A 19,928-nucleotide genomic window follows, 5' to 3' on the forward strand; every position below is an offset into this window, starting at 1 on the left:
AGCTTTAGCTGAACACTGTGAAGGGGACGCACTACACTAACTTGTAGCTTTAGCTGAACACTGTGAGGAGGACGCACTACACAAACTTGTAGCTTTAGCTGAACACTGTGAGGAGGACGCACTACACTAACTTGTAGCTTTATCTGAACACTGTGAGGAGGACGCACTACACTAACTTGTAGCTTTAGCTGAACACTGTGCACTACACTAACTTGTAGCTTTAGCTGAACACTGTTCAGAGTACGCACTACACTAACTTGTAGCTTTAGCTGAACACTGTGCAGAGGACGCACTACACTAACTTGTTGCTTTAGCTGAACACTGTGAGGAGGACGCACTACACTAACTTGAAGCTTTAGCTGAACACTGTGAGGAGGACGCACTACACTATATAGTAGCTATAGCTGAACACTGTGCAGAGGTCGCACTACACTAACTTGTAGCTTTAGCTGAACACTGTGCACTACACTAACTTGTAGCTTTAGCTGAACACTGTGCAGAGGTCACACTACACTAACTTGTAGCTTTAGCTGAACACTGTGCAGAGGTCGCACGAAACTAACTTGTAGCTTTAGCTGAACACTGTTCAGAGGACGCACTACACTAACTTGTAGCTTTAGCTGAACACTGTGAGGAGGACGCACTACACTAACTTGTAGCTTTAGCTGAACACTGTGAGGAGGATGCACTACACTAACTTGTAGCTTTAGCTGAACACTGTGAGGAGGACGCACTACACTAACTTGTACCTTTAGGTGAACATTGTTCAGAGGATGCACTACACTAACTTGTAGCTTTAGCTGAACACTGTGAGGAGGACGCACTACACTAACTTGTACCTTTAGGTGAACACTGTTCAGAGGATGCACTACACTAACTTGTAGCTTTAGCTGAACACTGTGCAGAGGTCACACTAAACTAACTTGTAGCTTTAGCTGAACACTGTGAGCAGGACGCCCTACACTAACTGTAAATAGTCTAGCTGCCTGACTGTGGTACTAATAGGATCAGAAGAACACCAGCAATTTTCTTCAGGTAGCTGTAAATACTGTAACAACACAAGCCTGCCTGTCAGTAGGAAGATAATAACAGGAACGGATCTAGCTAAACTGAATACAGTGTATATATATTTATATACAACACCTGGGATGCATATATATATACAATACACTGTAAGTGCAGCTAACTGACTGACTGTCCTGCCTAATCTATCTAACTTAAATCAAATGACACTGTCTCTCTGTCTCTGTCCCTCAACGCCGGAACACACTACACAGGGCCGCCATGCAGGTGGCCTTATATAGTGTGGGGCGTGTACTAAACCCCCTGAGCCATAATTGGCCAAAGCCACCCTGGTTTTGGCCAATTACAGCTCTCTCTACAGACGGCGCTGTGATTGGCCAAGCATGCGGTCATAGTGCATGCTTGGCCAATCATCAGCCAACAATGCACTGCTATGCCGCAGTGAATTATGGGCCGTGACGCGCCACACGAATTTGGCGCGAACGGCCCATATTGTTCGCAATTCGGCCAAAGGGCGAACAGACGATGTTCAAGTCGAATATGGGTTCGACTCGAACACGAAGCTCATCCCTAATTGTCAGGGAGGGTTTAGTAACAGTTAGTCTATAGGCAGAAAGATCTACCTGGCCAGCCAGGCTCACCTCCCGCTCTCAGAGGTCCGGAGGTGGAGCTTTCCACTGTAGGGGTGGGGCTTATGGTGGTAGGGGTGGGGCTTTTTCAGTATGGGGGTGGCAATATTCGTGGTCCAGGAGAGGCGATCTCAGCACTCCGAGCACATACAGAGTACATGGGGCGGGGCAGGGCAGGGTCAGAGCGTCAGTGGAGCTCCCTGCACCACCCCTCCCTGCTGACAGAGCCTCCCTCAGCCTAAGCCGAGCCCAACAGCCGGCTATCTGATAGAACACTGGCTGCGATCCAGTGGGGTGGGCACAGCTCCGGGAGCTATATTAGTCTGGGAGGAGGGGTGGGGTTTTTTTTTCATGCTTATACTTTTTGCCGCCCCTCCCCCCATGGTGCCCTTGCCATGGCTGCCATGCCTTAGATACGCCACTGCAGGCTCTGTCTGTGCAAACCGCACTCCGGACAGGTCACATACTCCATAGCTCCCAACTGTCCCGGATTTCGAGGGACTGTCCCGGATTTGGAGCAATGTCCCCCATGTCCCTCTCTCCTCATAATTTGTCCACCATTTTGGTCTGATCTATATAGTTGTATATAAAATGCACTTTTTATCTTTCAAAAAGTGTTTCCCAGTGCTAAACCTTTCATCCAAATTCTAAATTGCTGCATTTGTAAATTTTAAAAGCCAGTATAAAAGAATAGAAGTGGTAAAAAAAAAGCCCTTGTGGATTTGATTAACCTTTTTTGGGGTTAATTCTCCTTTATGGGGGTGTGGCAGGGGGCGTGTCTTATATGTTTGGTAGTAGGTGTCCCTCATTCCCATCTCAACACTGTGTGCTTTACACAACACCGCCCCGCAAAACTCACACAGCGCCGGGGACTCGGGCAGAGCGCTGAACAGCGCAGGCAGGGGAGGGAGACACCGGCACGGGAAACCCCATTCAAAACCCGTACTGTCCAGGTGAAGAGGGCTTCCATAGGTGCCGGAATGGCAGACAAAAAGCCCTGAATTGATTAATAATCAGACAGATGAAGTAACTCTTGGTGTCTTTACAGGTAAACAAGATGTTCAATGTCAGCAGTGAAATGGAGCTAGCCATATATTACAACCCTGAGCTGATGTTCACAATCCTGGTTTTATCTCTCACTACTCTCGTGGGTGTCCCCGGCAATGCTCTGGTGCTTTGGATTACCGGAGTGAAGATGGAGCGGACCGTGACTACCATTTGGTTTGGGAACCTTGCTCTGGCTGATATCATGTGCTGCTTGTGTGTTCCTTTCGGTGTAGTGCAGTCCTTCTACCCAGACTGGCTGTACGGTCCTGTCCTCTGCAAGATGTTATTTTCCATCGTCATCATTAACATGTACACCAGTGTCTTCACCCTGGTGGCTATCAGCGTTGACCGATGGATTCTGGTTGTCCATCCCGTGTGGGCCCGAAATCACAGAAGAATCAAAATGGCGTGGATGATATGCTTGGCTATTTGGATGTTGTCCTGTGTGATGTGTCTTCCTGTCGCCATCTACAAGAGATATCACACCTTTGATAACGAGACCTTGTGTGATTCAGAACCTCACATAAGAGAGTCCTTCTATCTTACATGTGCAATGTTTGGATTTCTGATCCCTCTTATTATCATTTGTATCTGTTACATTCATCTGGCTTTTGCAGTAAAAAATATCAGATTTTCTGAAGTAAGTAGAAAAACCATCAAGATGTCAATAAGTGTTATTGTCGTGTTTTTCATCACCTGGGCCCCCTACCACACCATCGGAGTAATCCTGATATACACTAAAAATGACGTACTGGACATCCTGCACCTTGTCTCACATGCTCTGGCCATATTCAATAGTTGCATCAACCCAATACTCTACGTCTTCATGGGGAAAGATATGAAGCAGAAGCTGAGACAGTCTATTGGCGAGCTCATGCAAAATATATTTAGGGAGAACGTATTATCCCCACCAGGCAATGAGGACCAGCACACCACAGAAGAAAGCCTCCCTATATAATGTATGAAATGGATTTGTAGATATTTTAGCATTTTTAGCTTTATTAGTGATTGTAATTAACTGCCTGATCAAAATCGTATCATTGCGTGTTAGGGCGGCCATACTGTATGTCTTGAATAAGTCACATGGCATCAGGGCTTAGTGCTTATTGACCATTTGGGGTGATAGGTGTTATCAGTATATGTGCACCCCCCTCCCCCCCCCCCTCCAAGTTGTCCAATCTGTCCACCAATCACTAAGCTGGAACAAGTCTTTGTATCTGTAAAGTCAGAAATCTTTATTTCTTTACTTGTTCAGGACATGGGACACACAGTACTGAAGCAAGAGGGTAAACATGACAGCCAGGAAACTGGCTTCTGCAGATGTAAAGTAACAATGACATATACAGTGTTTATATACATTTATGCTACCCACCAAAATAATAATAATAATAATAATAATAATAATAATAATAATAAATAGGGCTTTTTTCAGCAGGAACGTGGGAGAACGCAGTTCCGGCACCCCCTGCACTAAATGTATGTAATGACAAGGGGTGCTGGGGTGTCCTAAAGGGCTATTAAAGCTGGCTTCTTGGGGATTTATTGTTATTGGGGGCATCTATTGTTGCTGGGGAAGTCTATGCTTTCTGGGGGGCTTTTTTCATTGTTTGGGGTTTCATGGTTGCTGGGAGGGATCGACAATTTAGGAAGGGGTCTACTGTTGCTGGCTGCTAGAAGAATTATTCATACTGGCTGATAGGAGATCTATTGTTGCAAGTGGGGGTCTATAGTTGCTGGAGTTAATCTGTTCCTGCTGGTGGGCTATATTGTTGCGGGAGATCTATTGTTGCTGGAGGGTCTATTGTTGCTGAGAAAGTGTATTGTAGGTGTTGGTAGATCTATTGTTGATGTTGGGGGTTCTATATTTGCTGAAATTGATCTATTATTGCTGGGGCAGTCTATTGTTACTGGGGGAATTTATTTTTGCTGTTCGGATCTACTGTTGCTTGGGGATCTATTGTTGCTGAAGGTTTCTATTGTTGCTGAGAGAGGGGGTCTACTGTTGTTGGGTGCAGGGGATCTATTTTACTGGTTTTCTTGTTATTAGCACATTCCATATAAATTAATTAGCATCACAAATTAACCACTTACGGACCGCCCGCCGCCGTTTTACGTCGCTACTTTGAAGAGGAATATCGTTGCAGCAGCTAGCTGCCATAAGCCCGATATCCTCTTCTTGAGCGGGCGGTCCACTTTCAGATAAAAGTGGTCTCTGTGGCGGTAGCGGCGGAGGCAATCAGATCCTTCTTCCTGTTAGGCATGGAGACGAGTGAGGGGAAGATGGCCCCCACCCGTCTCCATACCACTGCAGGGCGGAAGCGACATCAAAACATTACTTCTGCCATAGCTCCTAAGGGGACTAGTTTTAAATGTCGCCTATGGAGATTTTTAAGGGTAAAAGTTTGTCGCCATTCCACGAGATTGGAGGAGTTAGTGCAGGATAAGGAGGAGCTGGAGTGTTAGGAAGGGAGGACGTAGAAGGCTCAGTTGCTGAAGACAAGTCGGTGTGGAAAGTCTCACCCTCCTGTCCCAGAGGAAAAGTTTGGTGGTGCTTCAGGCAAAATGTTTGGCGATTGCGGTCCTTGACGAAGACGGAAAAATTGAGGTATTGTTGATAAATACGGTTGGACCCATCTCAGGTATGGAGTCCTCCTGGTTTGTCTAGTTCAGTCTAGACTACCGGGTAGTAAGATGGTAGGGGTCTGTGGTCAGTTAGTAAGTCCCTGAGGCAGTGGTGCGGCTACGGACAGAATCTAACTTAGAGGTCCTGCAGATTCCAAAAAGTTTGGGTTTGGCGTTGTCAAGGATCTGCAATCATCTTTCATATAATGTTTATGGTTAAATATGTTTTCGAGTTAATAAAAGGCCAAGTGGCCATTTAAATCCAACACAGTGTCCGTGTCATTAATGGGAAAGGAAGGCAAAGGTTGGGTAGGTACATAACTGAGTTGGGGCAGTAAGTTATCTGAACTACCCTAGTCAAGGCTTAGTGCACTCTTCACAGCACTTTCTTAAAGGATAAAAGAGTGCATACTCACAAAAGCAAGTACTTTACATTACTATGTACATAAACTCCACCACCAAAAGGTCTTCAACACAAGGAAATACAAATACAAACATTGTAAACCAGCTGATGTGTCTTCAGAGCAAAAACTTTCATTGTGTTGAAGACCTTTTGGTTCTGGAGCCTACGTACAATAATGTTATATTCATTGCTTTTGTGAGTATGCACTCTTTTATCCTTTAATAATGTGCTGTGGACAATGCACTAGGCTTCTGCACCCTTTGTTTTATCTTTATTCTAGAGAAAATTGAGTACTGTCCGTGATACTTTTTTTATTTGCACTAACATACAATTTTTCAGGACAAGCTTTCGGGGTATGTCCCCTTCTTCAAGGTCCAAGCAGTACTGATTCACACATTTTTAAGCAGAATGTTAAAAAAAAAAAAAAAAAAAAAAAAAAAGAAAACAAAACACATACAAATCAATGGTAATGGTTGATCCGACCCAGGATTTTACTAAGCAATTAAAAAGTCTCATTGCGACAATGCCAAGCCACCTACATTCAGAACTCATCAATGCAATTCCGGATAATCCAGAAATGGGAGACTTCTACATGCTGCCCAAGATCCACAAGCCAGGAAATCCAGGCAGACCCATTATAACAGGTATGAATACACTTACTGAACATATCTCAGGCCTTGTAGAAAACATGTTAAAACCTTTAGTCATGAACACTGCAAGTTTCCTGCAAGACACCACTGATTTTCTGAACAAGCTTAACAATATACAACAATTACCACCTAATACTCTTCTAGTCACTATGGATGTAGAATCTCTGTACAGTAACATCCCTCACAAGGATGGGTTGGCGGCATGTCACAGATTCTTATCATCCTCACCAGACCACAAATACACTGCTGAGGATGTGACACGGCTCATTGAATTCATTCTTACACACAACTACTTCACTTTCAATAATGACATCTATCTCCAGTGTATGGGTACTGCTATGGGAAGCAAAATGGCACCCCAATATGCAAATTTATTTATGGCTGACCTGGAGGACAAATTTCTGAACAGCATACAACAAAAGCCATACAGATATTATCGCTATATTGATGATATATTCATGATATGGACTGAAGGTGAAGAAAATCTAAACCAATTCTTTTCATTGATCAACACTTTTCACCCATCTATCAAACTAAAAATGGACTATTCGAACATACATGTCAACTTCCTGGACACTACAGTATACATCAGGGATGACAAGCTACACACGTCAATATACAGAAAACCGACTGACCGATGCAGCTATCTTCATAGTTCCAGTTTTCACCCCCAACACACCAAACGGGCCATCATACACAGCCAGGCCATCAGATACCACCGAATTTGTTCAGACCCAGAAGACAGAGATAAACATCTCAGAACACTGGCAGACTCCTTCCATAAGAAAGGTTACAAAGACAAAACCATCAACAACAGCATAAACACAGCCTTGAAAACCCGAAGAGAAAATCTCCTCCAATACACAGAGAAAAAAACAAATAACCGAGTACCTCTAGTCACCACATACAACCCAGCACTAGAAGGGATCAAAAAGATAATCAAAGATTTACAACCCATTATAACAGAGGATGAAACTCTGAAAGGAATATTCCAACAACCCCCATTATTGGCTTTCAGACAACCACCCAACCTCAGACACAAACTAATCAGCAGGAAACTTCACTCTGATTATGAAGTCAAAAATAATGGTTGCAAACCCTGCAATAAAAAACGCTGCAAACTATGCAACCAGATAAATCTATCCAAAAGTGTTACACACACAAATGGGACCTTCTATATCATGGGATCTTACAGCTGTACCTCAAGTAATGTTGTGTACCTCATCCAATGCAAAAGGTGCAGCAAAGGATCTTATGTTGGTGAAACAGGACAGAAGTTGCAAGTGAGGATGAATTTGCACAGACATACCATCAAAGAACATAAAGAAGACAGTTTATGCACACCTGTGGGACATCATTTCTCACAATCGGACCACACTATAGAAGACCTCAATGTCTTAGTTCTTAAAGGGAATTTCAGAACTATCCAGGAAAGGAAAACGTTTGAACTAAGAATGATACTTCTTTTTGACACAAAGAATAATGGCCTGAATTTAGACATTGGTTTCCTTACACATTATGCTAAAGTTTTACGACCGCTCTGTGACTAGCATCCCCCCTTGCATCCCCCCCTTGCTCTCCCTCTGTCTTATCTCACTAACTCTGCTGCTATCTTTATTTCTTTATTACCATTGATTTGTATGTGTTTTGTTTTCTTTTTTTTTTTTTTTTTTTTTTTTTTTTTAACATTCTGCTTAAAAATGTGTGAATCAGTACTGCTTGGACCTTGAAGAAGGGGACATACCCCGAAAGCTTGTCCTGAAAAATTGTATGTTAGTGCAAATAAAAAAAGTATCACGGACAGTACTCAATTTTCTCTGTCACAATTGCACTAATACGGCTACAACAAATCAAGTATCTTTATTCTAGGAAGACAAGAAATCCAACATCCCCCCCCCCCCCCAGGCAGGATCATAAATATTCATACCCTCTTCCAGCTGGTTCCACTGCCAATAAACCATCTAGCAGCCGACCAGGAGGACGTCAATATTCATAACTCATCCTTGCTGAATCTCTTTGCACTATGGAAAGGAAAACACCCCAGGAGCAGGCAGAACCAAACAATAACACAGAATTTAGGGAGGACCAAGTGAAAACAGAGCTATAATTTCAATTTAGGCTGATTACAGTCTAGCAGCACTAAATTTAAAGAGTCATCCCTACTAGTGCTATTCTTTATATTGAAACAAGCTCTGAGGGTTTGCAAACATGTTTTTTAAGTGTTAGGTTCGGCAGAGAAAGGCCGTCCATGTTAAAAATGTTTACAGATCGATGGAGAGAGGACTGCCTCTCTCTCACTCATACAGGATGTCATGTATCTGATGGGAGATTGGGATGAGGAGGGCAGCCTCTCTTGTATCTCTTGGCCAACTGCCCCTGGATGGGATGTGAGACAGATGGTCATGTGGTATAGGAGGTACATGAGTGCCAGAGGAGGTTCCTGGAAGAACTTCATTCCAGAGATGCCAACTGGATGGAATCAGCAGGATGTGCAGGCAGGAGTATCATATAAGCAGTTGGTGGGGCTATAGGATGATCCAGCCGAAGTTAAAGAGGAACTCCAGCTTGGCAGTCCCTTGGACCCCCTATCCAGTTCGCCAGTTTGTGTGGGTAAGAAATTGAAACAAGAAGAGACACCCTACCATTACTGTTCTGTTTCTAGCTAAAAAATTCCCCAGGGTCCAGCGATGTCCAGATTGTGTCCTATGGCATTCCACCATTGTTTGAAGGTCACAGTATCCCCCCATCATTTGAAGGTCAGAATAAAAGACAGTATAGCTCCTCCCCCACCCCCCATCTAACTGCTTGAGCATTGGGGGATTTCCAACCAATGGAGCGGTTTTAAGTATCCAGAAAATTTTAGTGAAGTGGGTTCCCAATGACATCACTGCCAATATTTGGTATTAGTCTGAATATTGACAATCTGTTATTTTTATCACAGGAAATTATCTAGTGCCAACAATTTACACAGCGCTTTACATATTGTACATTCACATCGGTCCCTGCCCTCAAGGAGATTACAATCCAAGGTTCCTACATCTCATACACTCACATACTAGGAAAAATTTAGATAGAAGCCTGTTAAGCTGCCAGCATGTCTTTGGATTCTTGGAGGATATGGGAGGACCTGGAGGAATCTCACGCGAGCAGAGGAGGAATATGCAAACTCCATGCAGATAGTGTCCTGGTCGGAAGTTAAATCCAGGACCCCAGAGTTACAAGGCAAAAGTGCTAGACATTATTATTATAGAGGATTTATATAGCGCCAACAGTTTACGTAGCGCTTTACAACTTAAGATTTTTATTGCCCATATCTGGAATAATATCCAGTATGGGCAGTGATATCATGGGGAACCCATTTTCAGGAGTTCCCAAAATCTTGGGAAACAAGAATAATAAATATACCCCAAAATGTTCTTCTCCTTGTAATCCTCACATCAGCAGATGGAAATATTAACTTGCGGTCATTGCTGCTAAAAGGTAGAAGAACCAATTGCCAGCTTTCCTCTACTTAAAATTGTACATTTCCCGTCTACAGCAAGGATAAAAAACAAAAATAAAGAAAACTTGAAAGGGACAAATACCCACTGATGGCATTTTAGTTTAGGGACGGCTTCTTACCTGCTTAAAAAACGATTTCACAAAAAACCTGCAGGAAGGAAGTCGGTATGTTACCATAATAGTTGTGTAAGTTAAGGGAAGAATACATTTTAATCATCATTTGTTACTCTGAAATATTCCGAGGAGGTGGAAGGTTCTTCTCTCCATCTGCTGCAGACTAGTAGAGGTAAGACCGACCATGGAGAAGTCATTGAGAAGAGTGAGAGGAAAAAAGTGAAATTGAAATGGGAAAGAGGAGGAAGGAGAATGAGGAAGACAAAAGGAGAATAAATGGGGGTTAGATATAAAGGTAGACAGGCAGAGAGAAGAGGCAAGAGATATAAGAAGATGACATAAAAGTATGAAAGGTGAGAGGACCCTGGCATGTATGACAATGGAAAGTATGTACAGGAGAGGAGTGTAGAGAGTATGACAATGAGGGTGGGTGCAAAAGAGGAATTTGGGGCATGTAATGAAAAGTGGGTGCAGGAGAGGGCTGTGGTGGCTAGGGATGAGCCGAACACCCCCCTATTCGGTTCGCACCAGAACATGTGAACAGGAAAAAAGTTTGTTCGAACACGCGAACACCGTTAAAGTCTATGGGACACGAACATGAATAATCAAAAGTGCTAATTTTAAAGGCTTATATGCAAGTTATTGTCATAAAAAGTGTTTGGGGACCCGGGTCCTGCCCCAGGGGACATGGATCAATGCAAAAAAAAGTTTTAAAAACAGCTGTTTTTTCAGGAGCAGTGATTTTAATAATGTTTAAAGTCAAACAATAAAAGTGTAATATCCCTTTAAATTTCGTAGCTGGGGGGTGTCTATAGTATGCCTGTAAAGGGGCGCATGTTTCCTGTGTTTAGAACAGTCTGACAGCAAAATGACATTTCGAAGGAAAAAACCCATTTAAAACTACCCGCGGCTATTGCATTGCCGACAATACACATAGAAGTTCATTGATAAAAACTGCATGGGAATTCCCCACAGGGGAACCCCGAACCAAAATGAAAAAAAAAAAAAATGACGTGGAAGTCCCCCTAAATTCCATACCAGGCCCTTCAGGTCTGGTATGGATATTAAGGGGAACCCCGGCCAAAATTAAAAAAAAAAATGACGTGGGGTTCCCCCTAAATTCCATACCAGACCCTTCAGGTCTGGTATGGATTTTAAGGGGAACCCCACGCTAAAAAAAAAAAAAAAAAAACGGCTTGGGGTCCCCCCAAAAATCCATACCAGACCCTTATCCGAGCACGCAACCTGGCAGGCCGCAGGAAAAGAGGAGGGGACAAGAGTGCAGCCACCCCTCCTGAACCGTACCAGGCCACATGCCCTCAACATTGGGAGGGTGCTTTGGGGTAGCCCCCCAAAACACCTTGTCCCCATGTTGATGAGGACAAGGGCCTCATCTCCACAACCCTGGCCGGTGGTTGTGGGGGTCTGCGGGCGGGGGGGCTTATCGGAATCTAGAAGCCCCCTTTAACAAGGGGACCCCCAGATCCCGGCCCCACCCCTGTGTGAAATGGTAAGGGTGTACTTACCCCTACCATTTCACTAAAAAACTGTCAAAAATGTTAAAAATGACAAGAGACAGTTTTTGACAATTCCTTTATTTAAATGCTTCTTCTTTCTTCCTTTATCTTCTTCTTCTTCTGGTTCTCCTGGCTCTTCTGGTTCTTCCTCTGGCTTTCTCGTCCAGCATCTCCTCCGCGGTGTCTTCTATCTTCTTCTCCTCGGGCCGCTACGCACCCATGGCATGGGGGGAGGCTCCCGCTCTTCTCTTCATCTTCTTCTCTTCTTCTTTTCTTCTCTTCTTCATTTTCTTCTCCGGGCCGCTCCGCACCCATGCTGGCATGGAGGGAGGCTCCCGCTGTGTGACGGCGTCTCCTCGTCTGACGGTTCTTAAATAACGGGGGGCGGGCCACCTGGTGACCCCGCCTGCCTCTGACGCACGGTGACTTGACGGGACTTCCTTGTGATGTCACGGGGAATGCCACAGGGAAGTCCCGTCAAAAGTTCATTGAACTTACAACCGTCAAGAATGCAGTGACGTACAATACTATGACGAGCTGAGAAAATGAAGTTCAATGCTTCTGAGCATGTGTCGATTTGTTTCCGAGCATGCGTAGGAATTTTGCGCGTCGGAATTGCCACAGATGATCGCATTTTCGGATGGGAACTTTTTCCGACCAAAAAATTAAGAACATGCTCTCAATCTTTTGCTTGCTGGAATTTGGCCAGCAAAAGTCCAATGGAGCATACACACGATCGCATTTTCCGACAAAAAACTCTCATCGGTCTTTTGCGGGCCGAAATTCCGATCGTGTGTACACGGCATTAATGTTATTTCTTGTAGTAGAAAATACAGAGGGTGCACCAAGCTTGTGTAGAACAGTTAGGTATTTCCCACTGTCATATCCCCCTCCCCCCACACTCTCCTCCTGTACAAACTGTCCACTGCCATACCCCCCCCCACTTCTCTCCTGCACCCACTGTCCATGGGCATATTCTCTATACTCCTCTCCTGCACGATCTGACCACTGTCATACTCTCCACACTCCTCTCCTTTATATACTGCTTGATGTTGTACCCCCCACACTCCTCTCCTGTACATACCGCCCGCTGTCATACCCTCCACACTCCTCTCCTGTACATACTGCCCACTGTCATACCCTCCACACTCCTCTCCTGTACATACCGCCCACTGTCATACCCTCCACACTCCTCTCCTGTACATACTGTCCACTCTCATACCCTCCACACTCCTCTTCTGTACATACTGACCACTGTCATACCCTCCACACTTCTCTCCTATACATACTGTCCACTGTCATACCCTCCACACTCCTCTCCTGTACATGCTGCCCACTGTCATACCCTCCACACTCCTCTTCTGTACATACTGACCACTGTCATACCCTCCACACTCCTCTCCTGTACATACCGCCCACTGTCATACCCTCCACACTCCTCTCCTGTACATACTGTCCACTCTCATACCCTCCACACTCCTCTTCTGTACATACTGACCACTGTCATACCCTCCACACTTCTCTCCTATACATACTGTCCACTGTCATACCCTCCACACTCCTCTCCTGTACATGCTGCCCACTGTCATACCCTCCACACTCCTCTTCTGTACATACTGACCACTGTCATACCCTCCACACTTCTCTCCTATACATACTGTCCACTGTCATACCCTCTACACTCCTCTCCTGTACATACTGCCCACTCTCATACCCTCCACAATCCTCTTCTGTACATACTGACCACTGTCATACCCTCCACACTCCTCTCCTGTACATACTGCCCACTGTCATACCCTCCACACTCCTCTCCTGTACATACTGCCCACTCTCATACCCTCCACACTCCTCTCCTGTACATACCGCCCACTGTCATACCCTCCACACTCCTCTCCTGTACATACTGCCCACTCTCATACCCTCCACACTCCTCTTCTGTACATACTGCCCACTGTCATACCCTCCACACTCCTCTCCTGTACATACAGCCCACTGTCATACCCTCCACACTCCTCTCCTGTACATACTGCCCACTGTCATACCCTCCACACTCCTCTCCTGTACATACCACCCACTGTCATACCCCCCACACTCCTCTCCTGTACATACTGCACACTGTCATACCCTCCACACTCCTCTCCTGTACACAGGGCTTTTTTTCTCAGAAAATAGGTGCAGGAACTCACCCTCCCTGCCTAAATCTCCGCCCACAACCACACCAAAACTCCACCCCCCAACCACACCCAAACCCCACCCCCAGACAAACCTTCCTTAGAGGAGAGAAGTACAGCGGCGCCATATAATTGTAATAAGTGAAGGCTTAGAACTGCGTTTCACACATGGTTCAGGAATGTGTAACACACAATGTACAGGACTCAGGACTTCATAGCACACAGGGCTCAGGAGTGTGTATTGTGCAGTTGTGAGCTGTACATATCACACAAGGCGCAAAAAAGTAATAAATCAGCAAACAAGATAGTACTTACATTTGATGCAAAGCGTCCCTTGTTCTCAGAAATATGGAGCCCTGTGTACAGAGTGCAGGGGTCAGGAATATGTAACATAGAGCCCAGCACACGGAGAGCGGTGGTGTATGTAAGTGTATGTAATATGAAGTCCATCATACAGAGTGCAGGGCTCAGGAGTATGTAATGCAAAACCCATTGTGCAGAGTACAGCATTAATAAGGAGTACCATCCAGAGGCCTTTAATATGTAACATACAGCACAGAGTATAGCGGTTCTGAGTATGTAATGTACAAGGTGTTACAAAATTCCCAGCACTGGACCCTGCACACTGTGCCATACATTATGTTCTCTTGGTCACTAACTCTGTATGCTTTACTGTCCCCCAACAAATTTCCCTGGTCTTCCCCCTGAAGTATCCCCCCAAAAGTAACCATCAAATCCTCACTTCTGCTTATCTCTTTGTTTACCTCTGTGTCCCCCATCTACACCTAACCTCTGCAACCCTCATCCACAGCTCACCTCTTCTTTCCCCTGTCCACAGTTCCACTCTGCACCCCTATCCACAACTCACCCCCCCCCCATCATCATCTCACCTCTGCACCCCTCTAACTACAGCTTACACCCCCAGTCCACACCTCACCTCTGCACCCCCATCCATATTATCTCTGCTCCCCTTCTGCACCCCCATCCATATTATCTCTGCTCCCCTTCTGCACCCCCATCGAAAGCTCAGCCCAATCCACAGCTCTCACCTTTGCCCCCCCACATGTTTCACCTCTGCACCCCCAGCTTCCCTACAGCTCTCACCTCTGCACAACCTCCCCCACCCTCAACAGCTCTCATTTTGCGCAACCTGCCCTCTGCAGCTCTTACCTCTGTACAAAGCAAACCCCCTTCCCAGTTCTCCTATATGGACGGTGTCAGTAGGGCAGTGGACGGTGTCAGTAGGGCAGTGGACGGTGTCAGGAGGGCAGTGGACGGTGTCAGTAGGGCAGTGGACGGTGTCAGGAGGGCAGTGGACGGTGTCAGTAGGGCAGTGGATGGTGTCAGTAGGGCAGTGGATGGTGTCAGGAGGGCAGAGGATGGTGTCAGGAGGGCAGTGGATGGTGTCAGTGGGGCAGTGCATGGTGCCAGGAGGGCAGTGGACAGTGTCAGTAAGGCAGTGGATGGTGTCAGGAGGGCAGAGGATGGTGTCAGGAGGGCAGTGGATGGTGTCAGTAGGGCAGTGGATAGTGTCAGTAGGGCAGTGGATGGTGTCAGGAGGGCAGAGGATGGTGTCAGTAGGGCAGTGGATAGTGTCAATAGGGCAGAGGATGGTGTCAGGAGGGCAGTGAATGGTGTCAGGAGGGCAGTGGATGGTGTCAGTAGGGCAGTGGACAGGGTCAGGAGGGCAGTGGATGGTGTCAGTTAGGCAGTGGATGCTGTCAGGAGGGCAGAGGACGTTGTCAGTAGAGCAGTGGACGGTGTCAGTAGGGCAGTGGATGGTGTCAGGAGGGCAGTGGACGGTGTCAGTAGAACAGAGGACGGTGTCAGGGGGGCAGTGGATGGTGTCAGGAGGGCAGTGGATGGTGTCAGGAGGGCAGTGGATGGTGTCAGTAAGGCAGTGGATGGTGTCAGGAGGGCAGTGGACGGTGTCAGTAGGGCAGTGGATGGTGTTAGTAGAGCAGTGGACGGTGTCAGTAGGGCAGTGGTCGGTGTCAGTAGAGCAGTGGATATGACAGTAGGGCAGAGGATGTGACATTAGGGCAGTGGACGGTGTCAGGAGGGCAGTTGACGGTGTCAGTAGGGCAGTGGATGGTGTCAGTAGGGTAGTAGTCGGTGTCAGTAGAGCAGTGGATGTGACAATAGGGCAGTGGACGTGACAGTAGGGCAGAGGACGTGACAGTAGGGCAGCGGATGATGCCAGTACAGCAGTGAATGTGACAGTAGGGCAGTCGACGGTGTCAGTAGGGCAGTGGATGGTGCCAGTAGAGCAGTGGACGTGACAGTAGGGCAGTGGACGGTGTCAGTAGGACAGTGGATGGTGTCAGTAGAGCAGTGGACGGTGTCAGTAGGGCAGTGGTCGGTGTCAGTAGAGCAGTGGATATGACAGTAGGGCAGAGGACGTGACATTAGGGCAGTGGACGGTGTCAGGAGGGCAGTGGACGGTGTCAGGAGGGCAGTGGATGGTGTCAGTAGGGTAGTAGTCGGTGTCAGTAGAGCAGTGGATGTGACAATAGGGCAGAGGACGTGACAGTAGGGCAGCGGATGATGCCAGTACAGCAGTGAATGTGACAGTAGGGCAGTGGACGGTGTCAGTAGGGCAGTGGATGGTGCCAGTAGAGCAGTGGACGTGACAGTAGGGCAGTGGACGGTGTCAGTAGGACAGTGGATGGTGTCAGTAGAGCAGTGGACGGTGTCAGTAGGGCAGTGGTCGGTGTCAGTAGAGCAGTGGATATGACAGTAGGGCAGAGGACGTGACATTAGGGCAGTGGACGGTGTCAGTAGAGCAGTGGATGGTGTCAGTAGGGCAGTGGATGGTGCCAGTAGAGCAGTGGACGGTGTCAGTAGAGCAGTGGACGGTGTCAGTAGGGCAGTGGATGGTGCCAGTAGAGCAGTGGATGGTGCCAGTAGAGCAGTGGACGTGACAGTAGTACAGTGGACGGTGTCAGTAGGGCAGAGGACGTGACAGTAGGGCAGTGGATGATGCCAGTAGGGCAGTGGACGGTGTCAGTAGGGCAGTGGATGATGTCAGTAGAGCAGTGGATGGTGCCAGTAGAGCAGTGGATGGTGCCAGTAGAGCAGTGGACGTGACAGTAGTACAGTGGACGGTGTCAGTAGGGCAGAGGACGTGACAGTAGGGCAGTGGATCATGCCAGTAGGGCAGTGGACGGTGTCAGTAGAGCAGTGGACGGTGTCAGTAGGGCAGTGGACGGTGTCAGTAGAGCAGTGGACAGACTCAGTTGGACAGTGGGTGGTGTCAGTAAAGCAGTGAATGTGACAGTAAGGCAGTGGATGATGCCAGTAGAACAGTGGATGTGACAGTAGAGCAGTGGACAGAATCAGTTGGACAGTGGGTGGTGTCAGTAAGGCAGTGAATGTGACAGTAAGGCAGTGGATGATGCCAGTAGAACAGTGAATGTGACAGTAAGGCAGTGGACGGTGTCAGTAGAGCAGTGGATGGTGTCAGTAGCGCAGTGGATGGTGCCAGTAGAGCAGTGGACGGTGTCAGTAGGGCAGTGGACGGTGTCAGTAGGGCAGAGGACGTGACAGTAGGGCAGTGGATGATGCCATTAGGGCAGTGGACGGTGTCAGTAGGGCAGTGGACGATGTCAGTAGAGCAGTGGATGGTGCCAGTAGAGCAGTGGATGTGACAGTAGAGCAGTGGACAGAATCAGTTGGACAGTGGGTGGTGTCAGTAAGGCAGTGAATGTGACAGTAAGGCAGTGGATGATGCCAGTAGAACAGTGAATGTGACAGTAAGGCAGTGGACGGTGTCAGTAGAGCAGTGGATGGTGTCAGTAGCGCAGTGGATGGTGCCAGTAGAGCAGTGGACGGTGTCAGTAGGGCAGTGGACGGTGTCAGTAGGGCAGAGGACGTGACAGTAGGGCAGTGGATGATGCCATTAGGGCAGTGGACGGTGTCAGTAGGGCAGTGGACGATGTCAGTAGAGCAGTGGATGTGACAGTAGAGCAGTGGACAGACTCAGTTGGACAGTGGGTGGTGTCAGTAGGGCAGTGTACCTCCATCAAAAAACCTGAATCAGCTCTACTGAACCCAACCCCATACAAATTGTTCACAACGCGGCACTGTGAATTCTACAACACTTTTAAGCTCCTTTTAATTACCAAAAACAACCCAAAAAAATCCAAAGCAATACACAGGCACCTCACAAATAGAGAAGAAAATATAAAAAAAAGGCTACTGAGTGAGCTCAGGACAATATGGTAAATATGCCAGGATGGGACTGCAGAGGGTACTAGACTGCGATCTTCAATCAGCAGCCATGTCCCTGGAAAGACCAGCATGACAAGTCCCACACTGGAAAGCTTGTGGACTGTGAACTTCAGGAAAGTAAAGCAATGAGAAGGAAAGGATGGACCCTCAGCTCTGCACTCACCCAGCGGTCGTGTCCCTTAGCTTGCGTGGCAGGAAGGCTCTGCCTGTGCAAACCGCACTCCGGACAGGTCACATACTCCATAGCTCCCAACTGTCCCTGATTTCGAGGGCACTCCCTGATTTGGAGCAATGTCCCTCTGTCCCTCTTTCCTCCTCATTTGTCCCTCATTTTGGTCTGATCTATAGAGTTGTATATAAAATGCACTTTTTATCTTTCAAAAAGTGTTTCCCAGTGCTAAACCTTTCATCCAAATTCTAAATTGCTGCATTTGTACATTTTTAATAGCCAATATAAAGGAATATTAGTGGTAAAAAAAAGCCCTTGTGGATTTGATAAGCCTTTTTTGGGGTTAATTCTCCTTTAAGGGGGTGTGGCAGGGGGCGTGTCCTATGCCTACATGCGTTTGGTAGTAGGTGTTCCTCACTCCCATCTCAACACTGTGTCCTTTACACAACACCGCCCCGCAAAACTCACACAGCGCCGGGGACTCGTGCAGAGCGCCGAACAGCGCAGGCAGGGGAGGGAGACACCGGCAAGGGAAACCCCATTCAAAACCCGTACTGTCCAGGTGAAGAGGCTTCCATAGGTGCCGGAATGGCAGACAAAAAGCCCTGAATTGAGTAATAATCAGACAGATGAAGTAACTCTTGATGTCTTTACAGGTAAACAAGATGTATGTGTTCACAATCCTGGTTTTATCTATCATTACTCTCTTGGGTGTTCCCGGAAATGCTCTGGTGCTTTGGGTTACTGGAGTGAAGATGGAGCGGACCGTGACCACTGTTTGGTTTGGGAACCTTGCTCTGGCCGATATCATGTGCTGCTTGTGTCTTCCATTCGGTGTAGTGCAGTCCTTCTACCAAGAATGGCTGTACGGTCCTGTCCTCTGCAAGATGTTATCTTTCATCCTCCTCTTTAACATGTGTACCAGTGTCTTCACCCTGGTGGCTATCAGCGTTGACCGATGGATTCTGGTTGTCCATCCCGTGTGGGCCCGAAATCACCGAACAATCAAAATGGCGTGGATGATATGCTTGGCTATTTGGATGTTGTCCTGTGTGATGTGTCTGCCTGAGGCCTTCTACAAAATATATGACACCTCTCATAACAGGATCTCCTGCTATTCAGAACCTCACATAAGAGAGCCCTTCAATCTTACACTTGCAATGTTTGGATTTCTGATCCCTCTTATTATCATTTGTATCTGTTACATTCATCTGGCTTTTGCAGTAAAAGATATCAGATTTTCTGAAGTAAGTAGAAAAACCATCAAGATGTCAATAAGTGTTATTGTCGTGTTTTTCATCACCTGGGCCCCCTACCACATCATAGGAGTAATCCATCTATACACTGACAATGAGGTACTGGGCATCCTGCACCTTGTCTCAATTGCTCTGGCCATGTTCAATAGTTGCATCAATCCAATACTCTACGTCTTCATGGGCAAAGATATGAAGCAGAAGCTGAGACAGTCTATTGGCGAGATCATGCAAAATATATTTAGGGAGAACGTATTATCCCCACCAGGCAATGAGGACCAGCGCACCACAGAAGAAGAAGAAAGCCCCCCGATATAATGTATGAAATGATTTTGTAGATATTTTAGCGTTTTTAGCTTTATTAGTGATTGTAATTAACTGCCTTCTCAACATCTTATCATTGCGTGTTAGGGCGGCCATAATGTATGTCTTGAATAAGTCACATGGCGTCAGGGCTTAGTGCTTATTGACCATTTGGGGTGATAGGTGTTATCAGTATATGTGCACCCCCCTCCCCCCCTCCAAGTTGTCCAATCTGTCCACAGATCACCAAGTTGGAACAAGTCTTTGTATCTGTAAAGTCAGAAATCTGTATT

General features: G+C 46.7%; 2 protein-coding genes across 2 annotated transcripts; both read left to right on the forward strand.

Moving 5' to 3' along the window:
* The first annotated feature begins 2,709 nt into the window (after window positions 1–2,709).
* On the forward strand, window positions 2,710–3,657 carry LOC141105198 (C3a anaphylatoxin chemotactic receptor-like). The gene has a single exon (XM_073595087.1). It carries the CDS (start codon window positions 2,710–2,712, stop codon window positions 3,655–3,657), a length of 948 nt encoding a protein of 315 aa, XP_073451188.1.
* Window positions 3,658–18,744: 15,087 nt separating this feature from the next.
* LOC141105501 (C3a anaphylatoxin chemotactic receptor-like) lies at window positions 18,745–19,650 on the forward strand. Its single transcript, XM_073595358.1, has one exon. The coding sequence runs from the start codon at window positions 18,745–18,747 to the stop codon at window positions 19,648–19,650; it is 906 nt and encodes a 301-aa protein (XP_073451459.1).
* The last annotated feature ends 278 nt before the right edge of the window (window positions 19,651–19,928 follow it).

The sequence above is a fragment of the Aquarana catesbeiana genome, linkage group LG08 (genome assembly GCF_042186555.1).
Source record: "Aquarana catesbeiana isolate 2022-GZ linkage group LG08, ASM4218655v1, whole genome shotgun sequence".
In the NCBI taxonomy this organism is placed as follows: domain Eukaryota; kingdom Metazoa; phylum Chordata; class Amphibia; order Anura; family Ranidae; genus Aquarana; species Aquarana catesbeiana.

What these genes read in the sequence shown, in the direction of transcription:
- LOC141105198 (XM_073595087.1), top strand. Translation starts at nt 2,710, where the DNA reads ATGTTCAATGTCAGCAGTGAAATGGAGCTAGCCATATATTACAACCCT.
- LOC141105501 (XM_073595358.1), top strand. Translation starts at nt 18,745, where the DNA reads ATGTATGTGTTCACAATCCTGGTTTTATCTATCATTACTCTCTTGGGT.